This window comes from Acinonyx jubatus, chromosome A2, assembly GCF_027475565.1.
Source record: "Acinonyx jubatus isolate Ajub_Pintada_27869175 chromosome A2, VMU_Ajub_asm_v1.0, whole genome shotgun sequence".
Classification (NCBI taxonomy): domain Eukaryota; kingdom Metazoa; phylum Chordata; class Mammalia; order Carnivora; family Felidae; genus Acinonyx; species Acinonyx jubatus.
The window spans coordinates 141,287,055-141,306,356 of record NC_069383.1 but is presented as its reverse complement, the minus strand read 5'-3'; the positions used below and the strand labels follow the sequence as shown (position 1 = coordinate 141,306,356).

General features: G+C 35.4%; 1 protein-coding gene and 1 long non-coding RNA gene across 9 annotated transcripts in view; one reads left to right on the top strand and one right to left on the bottom strand.

The window, feature by feature from the left end:
* The window catches only part of TASOR (transcription activation suppressor), a 50,300-nt gene that overhangs the window by 19,510 nt on the left and 11,488 nt on the right, over positions 1-19,302 (bottom strand). For all 8 annotated transcript variants that reach the window (XM_027039023.2, XM_027039026.2, XM_027039025.2 and 5 more), the window contains exons 6-13: positions 18,771-18,905; positions 16,199-16,323; positions 14,060-14,091; positions 13,221-13,326; positions 12,350-12,453; positions 12,167-12,270; positions 1,321-1,393; positions 1,142-1,213 (exon numbers count right to left, since the gene is read on the bottom strand). In XM_027039023.2, the coding sequence (XP_026894824.1) occupies positions 1,142-1,213; positions 1,321-1,393; positions 12,167-12,270; positions 12,350-12,453; positions 13,221-13,326; positions 14,060-14,091; positions 16,199-16,323; positions 18,771-18,905 (751 nt within the window). The remainder of the gene's footprint in view (positions 1-1,141; positions 1,214-1,320; positions 1,394-12,166; positions 12,271-12,349; positions 12,454-13,220; positions 13,327-14,059; positions 14,092-16,198; positions 16,324-18,770; positions 18,906-19,302) is intronic.
* On the top strand, positions 204-8,835 carry LOC128314892 (uncharacterized). Its single transcript, XR_008297114.1, has 2 exons — positions 204-7,198; positions 7,443-8,835. It is a non-coding gene; the product is annotated as an uncharacterized LOC128314892 (long non-coding RNA).

Below are 19,302 nucleotides of genomic sequence, written 5' to 3'. Positions count from 1 at the left end.
ACTCATTGAAGATCTTCTTCATTTCCCATTGTCCCTAGGCAATTCAACTGATGGCAAGCAAAATGTAAGGAGAAATAAAGAAGCAGGGCAAAATATGAGGCTCCTAGCAAGAGTCCTGCAACCGATAGCAATGTCACTCCTTCCTGCTATACTGTAACAACTTTAACTACACATAAATGTTCTACCCCCATAAGCAGATTGAAAATGTCATTCTTGGGGCGCCTGGATGGCTCAGTCAGTTGAACGTCTGACTTTGGCTCAGGTCATGATCTACAGTTCATGGTTTTGAGCCCCGCATCAGGCTCTGTGCTGACAGCTTAGAACCTGGAGCCTGCTTCAGATTCTGTGTCTTCCTCTCTCTGCCTCTCCCCTGTTCGCGCTGTCTCTCTCTCTCTCAAAAATAAATAAACATTAAAAAAAAAAAGAAAAGAAAAAAAGAAAGAAAAGAAAAGAAAAGAAAAGAAAAGAAAATGACATTCCTAATCTAACAGTGAAACCCATTAGTGGGACTTTTACCTTAATATAGCATTGAAGTATGTTCTTAGAAACAGTGAATAGCAAATTTTCTCTAACCTCAGTGTGAAAAATAGAACAAACTGAGGGCTGCTGGAGGGGAGGTTGGTGGAGAAATGGGCTAAAGGGGTGATGGGCATTAAGGAGGGCACTTTTTGGGATGAGCACTGTGTGTCATATTTAAGAGATGAATCCCTGGGTTCTACTAATCCTGAAGCCAAGACTATACTGTCTGTTAACTAAGTTCAATTAAAAAAAAAAAAAAATCAGTGTGAAAAGCTTTTATAATTTTAAATGGCATAAATTTAACCTAGCACACGATTCTTTTATTGTTACTAAAATCTGGATGCAAAATTGAACTAAGATAAAAATTAATATAAAACCCAAAAATCTAAGCTGTAGTATTTTAATAATTACAGCCCATGTTTATTTAGTGAAAATACTGATAACAACCAAATAATTTTTAATAGTTAAAAAAAAACCCAAGTCATATATAATGTGTTTTATTTTGCTAAGACCTCTTAATATTCCCAGTATTTCCCAAAATGTAAGAAACAAAATATTTGGAAAATTTCAATAAAATGTAAGTATCTATAAGTAACTAGATTTAGACACTCAAAGAACTTACAAGTAACTATGCCTCTAGGTTCTTGAAACAGAAATAAAGCATGCAGGACTCGAGACTTGGCAGTCTGATGTTCTAAAAAAAAAAAAAAAAAAAAACAAAAACCAGAAGCCAAATTGATTAGCAATATGTTTTAACTAAAAATTTTAGAAAGAACTGTAAAAATTAAAGAGATCACCTACCATATGGAGAAACCATTTGACAAGGAGAGAGAAGAAATAGGTATCCTCGGTCTCCCAAAGGTTTAACAAGAACCTGCATTTTTGGAAGAGGGAACAAGTTGCATCTGTTTTATTATTACTCATAAGGCAAAGACATAGCAATTTCTACTAATTATAAAGAAAACAATAAGTTATTGATCATCTTTCTTTAGGAAAAATAATTCTACTAAATTAAAAGCTCTACTCTCTGATTAACAGAATTCTAATCGAATAAAAATTACTTAGTTCTCAGAATGAAAACAAGAAATTACTACTGAAAGAATTCCTCTAATTAACTGTGAAACCAACTTGCTGATTTTTCCTTGAAGTTAAAATGCAAGGACCAAACTAAAGACTTCAAATATCTTCCTCAGCAATTCAAAAGACCTATTATTAGTTGCCAAGGCAGTGTGTTGGATGTTGGGGGTATAAAACAACTACAGCACAAACATTGCCTTTCTGTGAGTACAGGCTAATCTCAAATGAAATGTGTTGCTATAATCTAATGTTTTCACATAAAGAACACATTTCACATCTAAGGCAATTTCCCTTGCCAGAAGTAACTTCAAAGATAAGCAACACAAGAGCCTTGAGAGTAATTTATAATTGGATGGAGAGAGTAACACAAGAAATGTCAATAATTAGTCAAGATAGAAAAGTTCTCAAAAAGATTTATAAAACAACAGAGAAAAACTATAATTTATTTATGGTTAGAAGAGATGCCAAGAGCATACTTAAGTTGGATGTTGAAGGATGGGAATATTGCCAAGAGCCTGAGATTATGGGAAGAACATTTCAATAGAGGCAACATCATGAACAAAGGCAGAATTATAATTGATGAACAGTTTGCAGGCATCAGAGTACTTATGACTGGGAAAAGGGTAATGACAGACTATGACAAACACACAAATCTAGAAGAAAAGATCACTGGCTCATTTGTAAAAAGACAAGGATGCCAAGTTAGCCAGGAATGCCCTCAAAAATATATCCTTTTGAACGGGAGTTCAAGAAACAACAAAAACTCAACAGCACTGTGCAGGAGGGGGAAGAAAACAATGTAATGCAAAGAAACTTCAGGAGATATTGTAATTGTTCACAATACATTTTAAAGAAAGGGGAAGTAAAGGAAGAACTGAGCATGACAGTTGCACACAAACGAACTCCGGGCTCTGAAAGGAAATGTGTGCTACCTAAATTTGTATTGTAAATTTGTAACTATTCCAGTAAACAAAGTCTGTGTAAGAACGCAAATTTAAAGGACAAAAAGTAACTGCTATCAATTTACATTTAATAAAACAGTGGTTTAGGGGAGCTTGGGTGGCTCAGTCGATTTAAGTGACCGACTCTTGGTTTCAACTCAGGTCATGATCTCACAGTTTCATAAGTTGGAGCCCTGCCTGACAGCACAGAGCCTGCTTGGGATTTTCTCTCTCCTTCTCTTTCTCTGTCACTCCCCCACTTGCACTGTCTGAGTCTCTCTCAAAATAAATAAATAAACTTAAAAAAAAAAAGTTTTTTAAATAAAATAAAAAATAAAAACACCGTTTGAATAGCCAAAAGTAAGGTGGAAAATGTACCTGCAACATTTTTGTTTCAGATTCAACCACTTTTGTCCAAAAATGTTTTATACATCCTATATATTTCTGTTAACATTTTACCCAACTCCGGGTTTGTCAGAACAGGAAGCTGGGAAGCATGAGTAAGATTTTCATGTTTTGTGGTAACTAAGGAGAAAGATTCTTTTTAATGTCTCACCCCACTCCAAGTACCAGGTTTTTAAAAATTCCACTGGCTGTGTGGCATAAAGACCCTCCTTGTCTTTTAAGGGGCCTCAATGTCCCCAGAGTCTCATGGAGCACAGGGACTCTATACCCAGCAACACCACTCAGGCAGACAGAGGCCCTAACAGTAGTATTTTTGCCCTTTAGCTCCAAGAAATACTTTAAATGCTATAGGAAAGCAAACACCTGTTAACTAGGTTCTCCTACTACCTCGATTACACCTTATTGTTTTCTTCCCCTCAGAAAACAATATTAACCCAGTCATTAATTTTTATTACTCAATTCTACTATTTTGACTTTCCATATAAATATTACAGGTAACATGGTACAAAAACAAAAATGTGTTGGGGCGTCTGGATGTCTCAGTCGGTGGAGCATATGACTCTTGATCTCAGAGTTGTGAGTTCGAGCCCTATGTTGGATGTGGAGATTACCTAAAAAGAAAATCTTTAAAAACACACAAACACACAAACAAACAAACAAAAGTGTGTTAATAATATAAAACATCAAGCTCACAACCTAGGAGGAAATAAGCTACCCTAAGTGAGATTTAGCAGAAACACGAGATTCAAATGCCCAAGGGCTTCAAACTGGAATAACAGATGTAATATATAAAACAGGTATGAGATGCTTAAAGAAATAACTGGTAGAACTGAAAACATATTCACATAAAAATTGATACACAGATGTTCATAGCAGCTTATTCATAACAAAGAATAGAAACAATTGACAAAATGTGGTATTATCCATACAATGAAATACTGTTCAGCCATAAAAAGGAATGAAGTACTGACATGCTACAACATGGATGAACCTTAAAAACATTATGTTGAGTGAGGGGTGCTTGGGTGTCTCAGTTGGTTAAGCATCCCCGACTTCAGCTCGGGTCATGATCTCGTTGCGCATGGGTTTAAGCCCTACATCGGGCTCTGTGCTGATAGCTCAGAGCCTGGAGCCTGCTTCGGATTCTGTGTCTTCCTCTCTCTCCCCCTCCCCTGCTCAACTCTCTCAAAAATAAATAAACATTAAAAAAAATTTTTTTTAATTATGCTGAGTGAAAGAAGCAATGCACTAAAGGCCACATACTGCATGATTCCATTTATATAAAATGTCTGGAATAGATAAATCCATAAGGACAGAAGTAGATTCACAGTGGGATTGGAGGAGGAACAAATACAGAATGTATGGTTACCAGGTATGAGGTTTCTTTTCTTTCTAGGGTGATAAAAATGTTCTGAAATTAGATAGTGATGATGGCTATACAACACTGTGAATCTACTAAACATCACTGAAAAGGTGTACACTTAAAAATGGCTAGGCATGGGGCACCTGGGTGACTCAGTTGGTTGAGCATCTGGTTCTTGATATAGGCTCAAATTGTCATCTTGTGGTTGTGGGATTGAGCCCCGTGTTGGGCTCTGTGCTGAGCATGGAGCCTGTTTAAGATTCTCTCTCTCCCTCTCTGCCTCTCTCCTGCTCATACTCTCTCTCTCAAAATAAATAAACATCAGTCAGTTGAGCATCCAACTCTTGATTTTGGCTCAGGTCATGATCCCAGGGCCGTGGGATCGAGCCCCATGTTGGGCTCCACGCTGAGTATGAAGCCTGCTTAAGATTCTCTCTGTCCCTCTCCCTCACTCGCATTCTCTCTAAAAAATAATAATAAAAATAGAAATGGCTAAAATGAAGCTTATTTCAATATACCTCCTGAATATCAGAATAGAACCTCCATGTCCTCAATAAGTATTTCTAAAAAATATTAACAAGAATCTATTTAAAAAGAAAAAAAAAGACCAGGCAGGTCTTAAAAATAAGCAAATACAACTTTTAAGAAATCAAAAATATTATGTGAAATTGGAAACTCAACGAATGGATTAAATAACAAACCAGACACAGCTAAAGACAGAATTTGTAAACTAGAGGGTAACTATGATGAAATCACTCAGAATGAAGCAGAGAAACAAGTAGATGTAAAACACAAGAGAAGTTCACAGACATCAAGAACATAATGAAAAGACCTGATATAGGATGCTCTAGGTTCCTAGAAAAACAGTCTACAAAGAATGAAGGAGAAGTATAATCAGAAAGATAATGACTAACTGTATTATAGAAATGCATCTATAAATCCAGATATCAAATTATACCAAGGTGGATAAATAAGAAATCTATACCTAGATATAGAGTTGAAAAACACCAAAGACAAAGATTAAAAAAAGCAACCAGAAAAAAGATGACAACCTACAAAGGAATGATAATTAGACTAAGAACTGACCTCTCAACAAAAATAGAAGCCAGAAGATATTGTAACATAGTCAAAGCACTAAGAGGAAATAGCTGTCAACCCAGGACTGTGTACCCAGAATCTAACAAAGAATACACTTTTTTGGGCAAGTCTACAGAGCATCTACAGGGCATGTTCAAAAATTGACCACAAAGTTGGCTTTAGATTAAGTATCAATACATTTCAAATAATCACCACCTGTTTTGATTATAACAATTAAATGGGGAAAAAAAAGACAAAAGTATTCTTATATATTTGGAAATTTAAAAACAATCCTCTACATCACATATCAAAATAGAAAATCATAATGGAAACTAAAAAGTACTTAGAACTGAATGATAATGAAAATCCTACATATTAAAAGTTGTGGAATGCAACTAAAAGAGTACTTGCATTGACCATTTTTCCAACTTAAGAAAGCAGAAATAAAATGAACCTCCCAAAAGTTGAAATTAATAGAACAGCTAAAATTAGGAAAAGAGTAAAACAAAGATATAACAGAAGGTTAAAACCATAATTTGGTTAAGATTAATAAAACACACAAACCCCTGGTGAAAGTGACTAATAATAAGGGAAGGCATAATGAAAATATTATCACATAATAATGCTCACAGCAGCTATTAATAGACTATTTAAATGACTATATTGCAATAAACTCAAAAACATAGAAAAAATGGACAAATTCCTAAAAACCAAACAAAACCATAATATATCTAAACTGACATAAGAATAGAAAACCTGAGAAGTTTAACTATTAAATTGAATCAGTACTTTAAAATCACCCAGAAAAACGAAGACAGTTTTGTAATTAAGTGCTAGCCAACATCCAAAGAACAGATTATTCTAATCATATGTACAAACATCTCTTACAAAATGAGGAAAACTATTCAACTCAATTCTGAGAAGCTAGTGTAACTTTTAAGTTTTTATTTATTTATTTTGAGAGAAAGTGTGTGTGTGCACTAGCAGGGAAGGGGCAAAGAGAGAGGGAGAGAGAATTCCAAGCAGGCTCTGTGCTGTCAGTGTAGACCTTGATGCAGGGCTCAATCTCACCATGAGATCATGACCTGAGCCAAGATCAAAAGTTGGACATTTAACTGACTGAACCATCCAGGTGCCCCCTAGTATAACTTTGATACAAAAACTAGACAAGAACAAGATTGCAGGTCAATCTAACTTATCACAGATACAAAATTTTTCAACAAAACATTCACAGATCAAACCATACATTACAAAAAAAAAAAAAAAGTGAAGTTGGTGTTCTTAACTAGCAATACAAACATAGTTTAATACTGGCAAAAGATAAATGTAATTCATCTTCTAAGTCTACAGAATAAATATTACATGTGATAGTTAATTTTGTGTGTCAACATGACTGGGCCACAGGGTGTCCAGATATTTGGTCAAACTCTATTCTGGCTGTTTCTGAGAATATTTTTGGATGACTTTAACACATAAGCTCTCCTGATTCTCCAGCTTGGTGACTGCAAATTTTGGAATTTTATGGGCTCCATAATTGTGTGAGCCAATTCTTTATAATAAATCTCTTTCTATATATGTACATCCTATTAGTTCTGTTCCTCTGGAGAACCCTAATACACCTTGTTACCAACTTGATAAAAGCCAAAAACAAAAACAACAAAAAATGAAAAAAGCATTAAAAAAAATTCAAAACCCATAGTGGTTAAAATAATGAAGGAAATTTTTAAACTGATAAAGGTATCTATGAAAATCTACTACAAACTTCCTACCTAATGGTTCATGTTAGACATGTTCTTTTTAAAATCAAAGACCAGGGGTGCCTGGGTGGCGCAGTCGGTTGAGCATCCGACTTCAGCCAGGTCACGATCTCGCAGTCCGGGAGTTCGAGCCCCGCGTCAGGCTCTGGGCTGATGGCTCAGAGCCTGGAGCCTGTTTCCGATTCTGTGTCTCCCTCTCTCTCTGCCCCTCCCCCGTTCATGCTCTGTCTCTCTCTGTCCCAAAAATAAATTAAAAAAAAAAAAAAAAGTTGGAAAAAAATAAAATAAAATCAAAGACCAGAGAATGCCTCCAACTACCACTTTTATTCAACATTGTACTGGAGATCCTAGATTACACAGTAATACTAATGCAAGAAAGAGAAATACAAAGCTTGAAGACTAGAAAGGAAAAAAAACCAATGTTGCTTCCAGATAATAAAATCTATATAGCAATCTCAAACAATGTACAAAAAATAAATTATTCAAATTTCATACTCTGATCTAACATAATTAATACATAAATATCAATTACATTTTTATATACACAACGAACAGAAAATGTACTGAAATGGAAAATACTGTTTACAATCACACCAAAAACAATTAAATGGCTGGGGATAAACCAAACAAAAAATAAGCAAGACATGTACCCAGAAAACTATAAAGCTCTACTAAAAGAATACCCTAAAAGAGTAAAGAGATAATCCTGTTCATGGATAAGACAGTAACATAAAACACATCAATTCTCTCAAATTTCATCTATAGATTAAAAAAATCTCAATAGGGCTTTTTTTGGGGGGGGAGCACCTTAAAATCTGATTCTAACATTTTTTGCATAAAGCAAAGCTGAGGGGAGCCTAAGGAGCTCACTCAGTTGAGCAACAGACTCCTGATTTCAGCTCATGTCATGATCCCAGAGTCATGGGATCCCACATCAGCCCAGAGCCTGCTTAGGATTCTCTCTAAAATGAAAAAAAAAAAAATTAAAGAAAGAAAAAAGCAAAGCTGATATTTAAATATTTGAAAAAAAGTTCCATCTCAAATAGCAAAACAGTTCCCAAAAGAGGCAGTTGACTCTACCTCATATCAAGGCTTCTCGGTGGAGAAATGTTTCAGGAACAATTTGGTATTCATATTGGGGAAAAAAATGAATATTGGATTCCTATATTATATCACACAAAAACAAAACAAGCAAAAACCTATTTATTTATTTAAAGACCTAGGTGCCAAAGGCAAAATCATAACATATTCAGAAGAAAACACAGGGGCAATACCTGTAAGATCTAGGGGGTAAGGAAAGATTTCTTAAAGTCACAAACAGTGCTTAACATTCAGGCAGATAAATTTAAACACACTGAAGTTAGGAACATCTGTTCTTCAAAAAACACCAGGAATAAAGTGAAAAGGCAAGCATAGATTATGAAAAAAAAATTCTAGCACACATAGCTCAGTATTAGGACCCAAAAATGTATTAAAAATTCCTTTAATAAGTAAGAAAACACAAGGCAGGGGCACCTGGGTGGCTCAGTCAGTTAAGCATCTGACTTTGGCTCAGGTCATGATCTCAAGGGTTGTGGGTTGGAGCCCCACATCAGGTTCTGTGCTGACAGCTCAGAGCCTGGAGCCAGCTTTGGATTCTGTGTCTCTCTCTCTCTCTGCCCCTCCCCTGCTTGCTCGCTCGCGCTCTCCCTCTCTCTCTCTCTCTCTCAAAAATAAACATTTAAAAAATTTTAAGAAATAAAATAGTAAAAAAAAAATAAAATAAAATAAAAACACAAAGCACTCAAACAATAGGCAACTGAATATGGAAAGAAATACATTCATAAATGGATGATCAACTCATCATATTTCAGGAAAATACAGGCTAAAATCACAGTACAATATATTTTATACCTACCATACTGGCAAGATTATGCCACAGTCTGACTATACTAGTAATCGTGAATTTACGAGAACTTGCTGGTAGTAAGGGATATAAATTGGTACAAATATTTTTTTTAATTGGTACAGATATTTAAAACAATTTGACATTATCTTGTAAAGCTAGTCATGTAGAATTAGATTCAATGATTCTACTTATCGATAATAAATCTAATATACTAGATATATACCCAAGAGAAAAAATTTTTGTACATGTCACACTGGGAGATATACAGAAGAGTGTTCACATCAGAAATAACGTTCAAATTTAGTGACATATATCATTTTCCTTTATATTAAGTTAGTTTTAAGAATTACTAACTTATCACCAACCAAAAGAAAGCTCAATATAATTTTACTTATATTACAAATCTCCTTGTGAGGAAATAAAATTTCCCTAATTTCTCTGTGGTCCTCCAAAACTAGCCTTCTGATGCACAAAAAAGTAAATATACAGATAGGGAAATGTTTGCATTCACTTCCCCCAGAAATATTTTACTCCTCACATACTTTATAGCCAATTATCTAAGTAACTGCTCTGATCCAAAAAGATAATTAAATTTCTCTTATCTCCCCAAGAGTGCCACGTGGGTACACAAGAGGAACAAGAGGTTACAGCACAGATTAGTTCCTATGTTTTAAGTTCCAGAGGGCTGAATGTATCCTGAAGAGATTTTATTTATTTACCACAGTATTGGAGTTAATATTCATCACATTTTCAAGAACTTCCCAGAAGGGGAGGGAGACAGTGGTCTTCTTCCCTTAATAAGCAAAGAAAAGTAATTTTTCCTCATCCCTTGCCTGTGGAATATCCAGCCACCTGCACAGAACAGACCTGTCTCCTCGGGATGCCCTAAGGCTAAGGACTAGGGGGCAAAGGAAGGCCAATATATTTACTACCGTGAGGTATTCACTAAATCTATCTCTGATTCAGAACATTTAGTGTGCATATTCAAGATAAAACTATTGAGAATTCAACAGTCCCCAATGCATCTCCCATCTTCATTAGAACTATGAAGAAAGTAGCAATAGTTAGAATAATTCCCAATGAGGTTGCAGGAAAAGGGATAGCTATACAAAAATATCTCAACTCCGTTAGACTCAGGTACTATACCCCTGCAGAATGCTCATGCCCTCTAAGACATAGGATCTTACTCTATTTCTTAACCCTGAGAAAACCCAGTCCTCTAAGAATCTAATATAGTACTTGCTCAGGTGAAGAATAAGATACCAGTATCTTCCTATCCCGAGTCTCACTATTAGAATGGAAGATACTGTAATTTTCTGATAAACTCCTCATTGTCAAGATTCTCAATACTCATTCTCTGAAATGCAAGAACTGAACAGATTTGGATAACCCAGTATCTCACCATACCCAAACCTACAATCTGAACTTTCACTTTCTGAACTCAGGAATTAAACAGATTTTGATGTGAGGAATAGTTGTATTAGGCAAGCTTTCAGAAGAAAACAAGAAATGTAAATATAAGAGTATATTCATATGTGGTGAATGTGCATCTGTCCATATGTATGTGTTATAAGGTGCCCAGTCCAAAGATTTCCAGCTGGTTAGTCAAAAAATTATTGTTAGATGTCCACCAATTCATAAGTATATAAACTCTGCCTATAAATTTTGTACACAATTTGACTCTGCCACTCTAAACAATGGATGGGTTAAGAAAATAAATATGCATACAACAAAATTCTACATAACCATTAAAAATGCAGTTGTCAGTTCTGAAAATCACTGATAGTAACCTCCATTTGACTACCTGGAAATTGAGGCTCAATAAAATGAGTAGAAAGAAGTTAACTGCTGAAAAGCTTTTATCACATGGCATACCTGTGCAAAAAACTTCTTCCCCTATTGAAATGTCTCATCAACATTTAAAAGTGAGCTCATCTATCTCAGGTTAACCGAAACCTTGGAATAACCCCTCTCTGTAACCAACTCCTCTCCTTCAGCAGAACTACACATAATAGCATGTATTCATCTTGTTCTTTCCTAAACCCATCACAACTAATGCCTGACCTAAACCCTCAATCTAAACTCAATAAAATCAGTATCTATTATTGGATACTACCTAGTAAACAGCTTTTTTTTTTTTTTATTTTTTTTTTTCAACGTTTATTTTTTTTGGGACAGAGAGAGACAGAGCATGAACGGGGGAGGGGCAGAGAGAGAGGGAGACACAGAATCGGAAACAGGCTCCAGGCTCTGAGCCATCAGCCCAGAGCCTGACGCGGGGCTCGAACTCCCGGACTGCGAGATCGTGACCTGGCTGAAGTCGGACGCTTAACCGACTGCGCCACCCAGGCGCCCCAGTAAACAGCTCTTAAATCAGTCTCTTCTTATATCATCGTTCTTACCTCTCTCCTCTAACCCACTACCACCCTCTAATGTAATGCTACTTTCCTGCCTCATCTCGCCTCTTTATTCTCTACAGAGTAACCAAATAAATTTCCCAAACACGGATCTGATCATGTTGTATACACAATCAAAAACACATCCTGTGCTCCCTTTAAAACCAACTGCTCTTAGGATCACCCAAAATTCCAAACATTTGAACACTGCCTACACAACACTGCAGGACACAGGCCCCACCCCCACAACTTTTCTAGTCTCAAGTCCTACCACTTTCCCCCAACTACTCTAGTGTTCCTTTCTCTTTCAATCCTCACTAAGCAATTGTTCTGATGGTTCTTCAAATATGGCACAGTCCTACTAGAACAAACCATATTGAGTAACTCCATTTATCACTCTGTATATGATCCAGAAAAGTCCTTATCTCATTCTTTTGGAATTATACACCCTGCATAAGAAAATATTCAATAAATATTTGTTGTCACAATCACAAAATACAATAAAGATACTTCATGGAGAAGACTTGCAGAAGGTCTAGTGTCATGGCTTTAAAAAAAAAAAAAACAACGACGACGACTACTAAAGGCCATAGTAAAATGGTTCACTAAATAATATCAACAAAGACAGAGACCCTATGGTACTCTGAGGCAAAAATGAAATAAATTGAAATATTAATATGATCACTTATTCAAACACTTATTTCTAAGGGAGAATGAGGAACATTTTAAAACCTTTCACTCACAAGTTTTTCTTTCTCTAGTTTTTGTAGTAAACTCTCCATGTTACTTCCAATTCTTGTCTTTTCTACAACTTCATAAAGGCTGCAATACATTCCATTCTTCAAAACTGACATAAGAAAAAATACAAGGTAAATATTCAAATCAAATCTGCTTCTTATATATTTTAATAAAATTAAATTACTTACCTTCACTTGGACCTAAGTATGTTTCCTTATAAAACAGCGCCGGAGGGATTTTCTGTTTCAGATGATCAATACTCATAACTGTTTCAACATCTAACTTTTCGGGACTGAAAGAAAATTGAAAAAGTGTGTTTGCCTCACCTATATTTTTAACTCTAGCAATGTTATCTCCTTTCCACCCACAACATACTATTAATATTAGACTTGATTCTAAAGAGGATTGGAAATGGGAAGCCCAGATATATAGAGAAGTAGATAGGAAGACTGGTAATATCACCAACCTTCCATTTTTAAGCCAGAAGCTAATCTTATACACCAATTTTCCTAACCACAAAGGATTAAAGGCTGTCCTTTTATTAAGACAATTTGAGTATGAATCCTGAACGTAATCATCAAACATTTAATGAAGGCCCATAATGTTTGGGTGGTAGCAAAAGATCATTTTAGACCATTCTATTCTAATATATGCTGCACAGGACTGAAAACAGTCTATAAATTTTAACTTACCTCACCACATCAAAGAGGTTTCCAACAAAGAACTGATAACTTTTAGGTCTACCATGTTCAAATTGCTAAATGACAAATATATCTAATTAGGATAAAACTTTGAAAAATTACTTTTAAAATTTAAAATCATTCAGAAACTTTTATGCTATAAATGTATATGACTATTTAGCCCATTCTCAAACCAAGATAGAAAAGCAGAGGGCCCATTTTGCCAACTGTGTTTCCCAAGTTATCAATCTTTTAAAACAAATTGACATTTATATTGAAGTTCTTGTGGACCAAAGCAAAATTTAAATATAAGAATAAAAAGCAAAAGAAGAAACTATATTGAGCAACCGCTAATTGCTATTTCTTATAACATACTTACAGCTTGATAGGCAAAAAAGCACGAGTGGTTGACCTCAGAGAAATATAACACAAAAGCTTTCCTTTATTTAAAAGCTGTCCTTTCCACAAGGTGTAGTTAAATTTGTCTAAATAAAAAGAATGATAATTCAGCCTCTAGCAGCCCAGAAGCAAATACATGTTTACTACAAATAAGGGAAAAACATCTATGACAACAAAAAACAAAAATCACACAAAAAACACCCATGACATTGCTATTTAGGAGAGAGTTCAAATAATAGGATTTTTGTTTCAGGTATCTTTTCCCCTACAGGATTATTCCAGCTGCAAAAAATTAACAAATTTGTCTAAACGTCCTCATATCAGACAGTTGAAGAGCAAAGACCAAGCATTTACTGCCTTCTTATTTCACCCAAAGGAGACTATCTTACTATATTAAATCCAGTTAACTACACAAATCACAAATCCCCACAGCATCTCCTACCCTCTCTACTCACTTTCTTTTCATTGTGGAGAAACTTGATGACAGAAAATGTCAGTTTTGCTTTTAAATCTTTTCTGTGTCTTCTAAATCCTAAACTTCTGATAAATGTATTTTAATTATCTAAGTTGTAAAGCTTGTTTGTTTACTTTTATCAAAGTGCTAAAATCCTTTGGTTTACTCATAGTTTCAGCAGCTTCTAAAGAAGACCTTATGCTTGGACAACCAAATGTTGATGCTATATCATAACATGGCCTCACCCCCTTTATCATACTTTGCAGATTTTTGTCCATTATAAAAATAAAGCAAAACACTAATTTTTTTACTTTATGTATTCTTCCAATTTATAAAACTAAAGGAAAATAATAAAAGAATCTTACCAGTGTTTCTATCTGCATTGAAACTGTTAGATCTACAAGTTTTAAAAAGAAAAGAAAACATTACTGATTGGTAACAAGAAAGTTAATATTCAGGATCTTGACATAAGCACTGTTTCTAATGGCATAAGATACAAGAAAAATTAAATCCTTTTTATCCAAGTGGGAAATACATATGAACTACTTATTACAACACTTAATACATCCAAGTCTATATGAAGAAAACAATTACTTACTTGGCTCAAATTATCATATCTGTCCAAATTTATGGGAGCTATTTTCCCCAAAAATAGTCATCAGGAGAAAACAGAGTCCATTAAAGTCTCTGTGAATTACTTTGTTTTGGTGATAAGATTTGAAAAAATAGCCTCAAAATACACTTAAATGTATTTATTTATCATTCAATAAATATTTACCAAGTTCCTATTATTTACCAGGCACAGTTCTAGATAACAGGATTACCAGGATGAACAAAGCCCCTGCCTTCATAGAGTTTACAACCTCATGAAGATTCCAGGCAACAACCAAAAGTAGTATATAGTTTACCAGATGATGGTTTTAAGTGAAACCAGAAAAAGAGAAAGCAATAAGGTTATGGGGTTAAAAACAAAAATCATGAAAGGCCTCACTGATAAAGTCACCTTTAAGGAGAGATCTGATAAAAGTTTTTAGTGTAAACAATGTAGCTAATTGGGAAAAGAGAACAGTAAATGCAGAGGCCCTGAGGCAGAATGATTCATAGCAGCATTTGAGGTATAGCAAAGGTGTTCAAACAATGCTCATTTTTAAATGATATGGAGACCAAAAGATAGAATCAAAGAGGCAAAAAAAAAAAAAAAAAAATTAACACAGTTACAATTCCTGGAGGTATGACCTCATAATTACTAAGTGGTGGATGTCTTTTAAAGATTACTATCGAAAGGCCCTATTGCAAATTTATCATGGAAATCATAAACACAGAGCCACAAGAAAAATGAAAATCACAAGTGTCTGGATAACATATGAACTGCTACTTATGGCTATGGATGGATGGTTACCAGGGCTATTTGGTGACATGAAATAAGTGTGCTGGATCTCAAACAACTTAAAGAAAGACAAGATGATTTGATCTGGAAAACCAACGAAAAGGTTGACCTCAAAAATGTGTTTCATGATATATGGCTTTTTAAAAACAGTATTTCTAAATTAATAAGGCTCATACATAACTTTAAACAGACATTTGACCATTTCACCTACATCCCTATACATTTACTTATTCAATTTTACCAACATTTTTTCTGGAATCACCACATGGGCGAAACAATAAGGGAGACTACTTTGCATTTGGTCTCTTTGTATTAAAGCTTATAAGAAATCATCAGTGGTACTCAACTCACTGAAAATCAGAATCACCTGGAAGCTTTTAAAATTACCAATGCCTAGGGAGGGCTAAGTTCGTTGATTTCGGCTTATGTCATGATCTCACCGTTTGTGAGATTGAGCTCTACACTGACAGCACAGCCTGCTTGGGATTCTCTCTCTGCTCCTCCTGTCTCTCAAAATAAACAAACACTGAAAAAAAATTACCAATGCCTAGGCTCCTTAATACACATTTGATTTAATTTGTTTGAGGTAGGATCGGGGATCTTTTGTAGAAGCTCCTCATTTGTAGGAGAGCTAACACACAAAATTTCACTTTTTTTTAAAAGCTGCATTTTAGGGGCACCTGGGTGGCTCAGTTGGTTAAGTGTCTGACTTCAGCTCAGTCATGATCTCACGGCTCCTGGGTTTAAGCCCTGCATAGGGCTCTGGGCGGATAGCTCAGAGCCTGGAGCCGCTTCGGATTCTGTGTCTCCCTCTCTCTCTCAAAAATGAATAAACATAAAAAAAAAAATTTTTTTTAATAAATAAATAAAAGCTGCATTTTACTCAACTATGCAAACCTTCAATATCAAGAAAAAAAGGGTTAACTGGTGAGGTTTAAGTAAATTTTAGTTGCATATAAAGTACATTTTTCACACTCTACTTTTACAAGTCATCATAAACACTGTGCATCTAATTAGTTGCAAGGCAAGAAAAAAAATGGGAAGAAAACAGTGTTCTAGGCCATGCAGGATATGTAAATTAGTATTCTGAATGATGTCTAAAACTCATGAGTCTTACCTTGATGAAGGTACAAACTTCGGAGTTTGTATATCATCTTTGTAAGTAAAAGATACAACAGCATATGGACACACATGTCTTGGTCTTCGCCTGAGTTCATCAAAGATATACTCATAAAAATAATACTAAAAATAAGAAAATGCAAAATTAACTTCTATAAAAAGACAAAAAGGTACAGAGTAGAATCTTTAGTTGCCTGACTTTAGAGAAACATAACACCATTTAAATATCTCTAACAGGAAGTATCTTTAAGCACTGCTTGTTAATTTATTTAAAATAATTTGCACTTTATATTAATTTTATGGTATAAAATATTCTGCTTCTATCTATCTATCTACCTACCTACCTATCAATCAATCAATCAATCATGCCAGAGCACTAATAGTACTTGAAAAAGTTATTACTAAAGAGCTGAGGGCTCGGTATGTGCAACAAATTTCCTCATAAAAATGTTACAAATGGACATTTATAAGCTCCAAGCCAGCCCAGAAAAGTCAATTCGATCCGAAAAGTAAAATGCTAAGGACACAATCTCAACCAAATCTAGTATTCTGTTCATTATTTCAAAAGAAAAATATATTCTTGGCTCTAACCACAGACTAAGCAGAAAAAAGGAGGTAGAAGAGATTATGAACATAGGTGACAAATGTAGCTAATTGTCTTACTACCCATCTGTTTCTCCCCTTCACCTATTCACAACATTCATTAGGGTTTTGTGACTCACAGACTAGTGATTTTTTTTTATTTTTTATTTTTTATTTTTTTTTTTGAGAGAGAGAGAGAAGAGTGAGCAGGGGAGGGTCAGAGAGAGAGGGAGACACTGAATCCGAAGCAGGCTCCAGGTTCTGAGCTGTCAGCACAGAGCCTGACATGGGGCTCAAACCCACAAACTGGAAGATCATGACCCAAGCCGAAGTGGGACACCTAACCAACTGAGCCACCCAGGCACCAACCCAGACTAGTGATTTTCATTAAAAAGAATGCCCTGTTTTATAAAGAAAGCATTGTCCTTCAAAGTTTATTCCCTTGGGAAACTACTGATTTTCAATATTGTTGCTGCTCTAAAAATGCCTGGAAATTTTTTGGAAACATCAAGCCAGTTTACAAGTTCTGCTAGAAAAATCTACTGCTTTAAGAAAAGGGCGGGGGGAGGGGTGGGGAGGGGGTACTGGGTGGCTCAGTGGTTAAGCATCTCTTGACTTCAGCTTACAAGGTTCCTGAGTTTGAGCCCCACATCCAGTTCTGCACTGATGGCACAGAGCCTGCTTAGAATTCTCTCTCCTCTTTGTCCCTCCCCCACATTTGCTCATGTGCACGCTCTCTCTCCCAAAAACAACTATACAAAAAAAAGAAAAAGAAAAGCCTATTGCTACCTTCTCCAACTACTGTTCAGAAGGCAAACAAACAAGTCAGCCCAGACATCTTTGGTGAACATAATTTTTGCTGAGAGCCCCCAACAATATGTCTTGCCCATTCAGAGTCTTCAAAAAGTCAACTATACACTTCAATTAAAAAAAAGTTTCAAGGATATCTGGTTGGCTCAGTCAGTACACTGTGTAACTCTAGATCTGGAGTTTATGAGTTCAAGCCCCATGTTGGGTGTAGAGATTAAGATTACTTAAAACAACAACAACAAACCACAAAAAAAAAACAAAAAAAAAACCACAAAAGCTTCACTCACACTCACAATTTTTTTTTTTTTTTTTTAAGGAGCTGGGTGTGAAGCCTGCTTGAGATTCTCTCTCTGGAGAATCCTGAACCTCAGAGAATATGGCAGCAATGGCCAACACCATGATTCACCTGGTGAAACATGAGGAAAGGACCTTGCTAACTTGTCCCCAGACTCCTGACCCATCAAAACTGTACAACAATAAATTTGTGTTGTTTTAAGCCACTAAATTTGTAGTAATTTGTTATGCAGCAATAAAAAACTAGTACAATGAAACAAACAAACAAAAAAAGGTTCTCTCCCTTGACCCTGCCTGCGCGTGTGCACTTCCAAAACAAAATGACTAAAATTTGGTAAATATTATACTTTTAAGTACCTGTAGTTTACTGTATTATCAATTATATCTGAATAAAACTTGCATCTTAGAAAACTCTAAGTTTGTAGTCTTAGAAAAATGTTAAAATAAAAAATATCAAATCAACAGTGCAAAATTACATCATTTAAGGTAATTTAAGGGGCTTCAACTTTACCTTGAAGAATGAGTAGTATTTTATTAGACAGGATATCTTTCTAGGCCAGGATCTAGGCCAAGAGAAGCCTAGGCTTCAAATAAAATGAGGTTTACTGAGGGCAGCAATCATACAAAACATCAGCTTGGAAGGAAGAACTAGACTAAGGAATGTATTACTTTAAGTCTGGGGAGCCACAAGACTTAGGTTTCTGAATGGTCTTGAAAACACTGAACAAACAGTAGTGAGAAACACTGGAGTCTGGTAGTGTTATATGGACACCAGAGGTTAGACTGGTGTGGTGGCAGAAGGTACAGAAAAGGAGACATTTTAAAGGATTTGATGACAAAACAGATATGAAGTCATTAACACTGAAATGAATCCAGGCACTTACCTGGGTAAGCTCATAGGCTCTGTAAGCCAAAAGTGATGTAACTCTATTGGCATTCTTTGACACGTGACATTCATGCTTCGGCGTTGGGTCCAAAGCACTTTTATTTAATATAGATTCCAAACTTTTTATTTTACCCTAAAATAAAGAAAACCTGTTAGGTCCACCTAACCTAATTATTGACTATATGACATTACAAAATACCTCTCTGAATACAGATCACCTATGGCAACAGTTCTTTCCTTTAATACCTGGTAACACTCAACACTTTTTACCAATATTGAAGCAGTAAAAAGGAGTTAACCATGAAAAAAAGTGCTGTTTGAATTTAATAACAAGGAAATAAAAAAAAATTTTTTTTAATGTTTATTTTTGAGAGAGAGAGAGAGAGACAGACAGACAGACCGACCACGAGCAGGGAAAGGGCAGAGAGAGAGGGAGACACAGAATCCGAAGCAGGCTCCAGGCTCTGAGCTGTCAGCACAGAGCCTGATGTGGGGCTCGAAACCACAAACCGTGGATCATGACCTGAAGT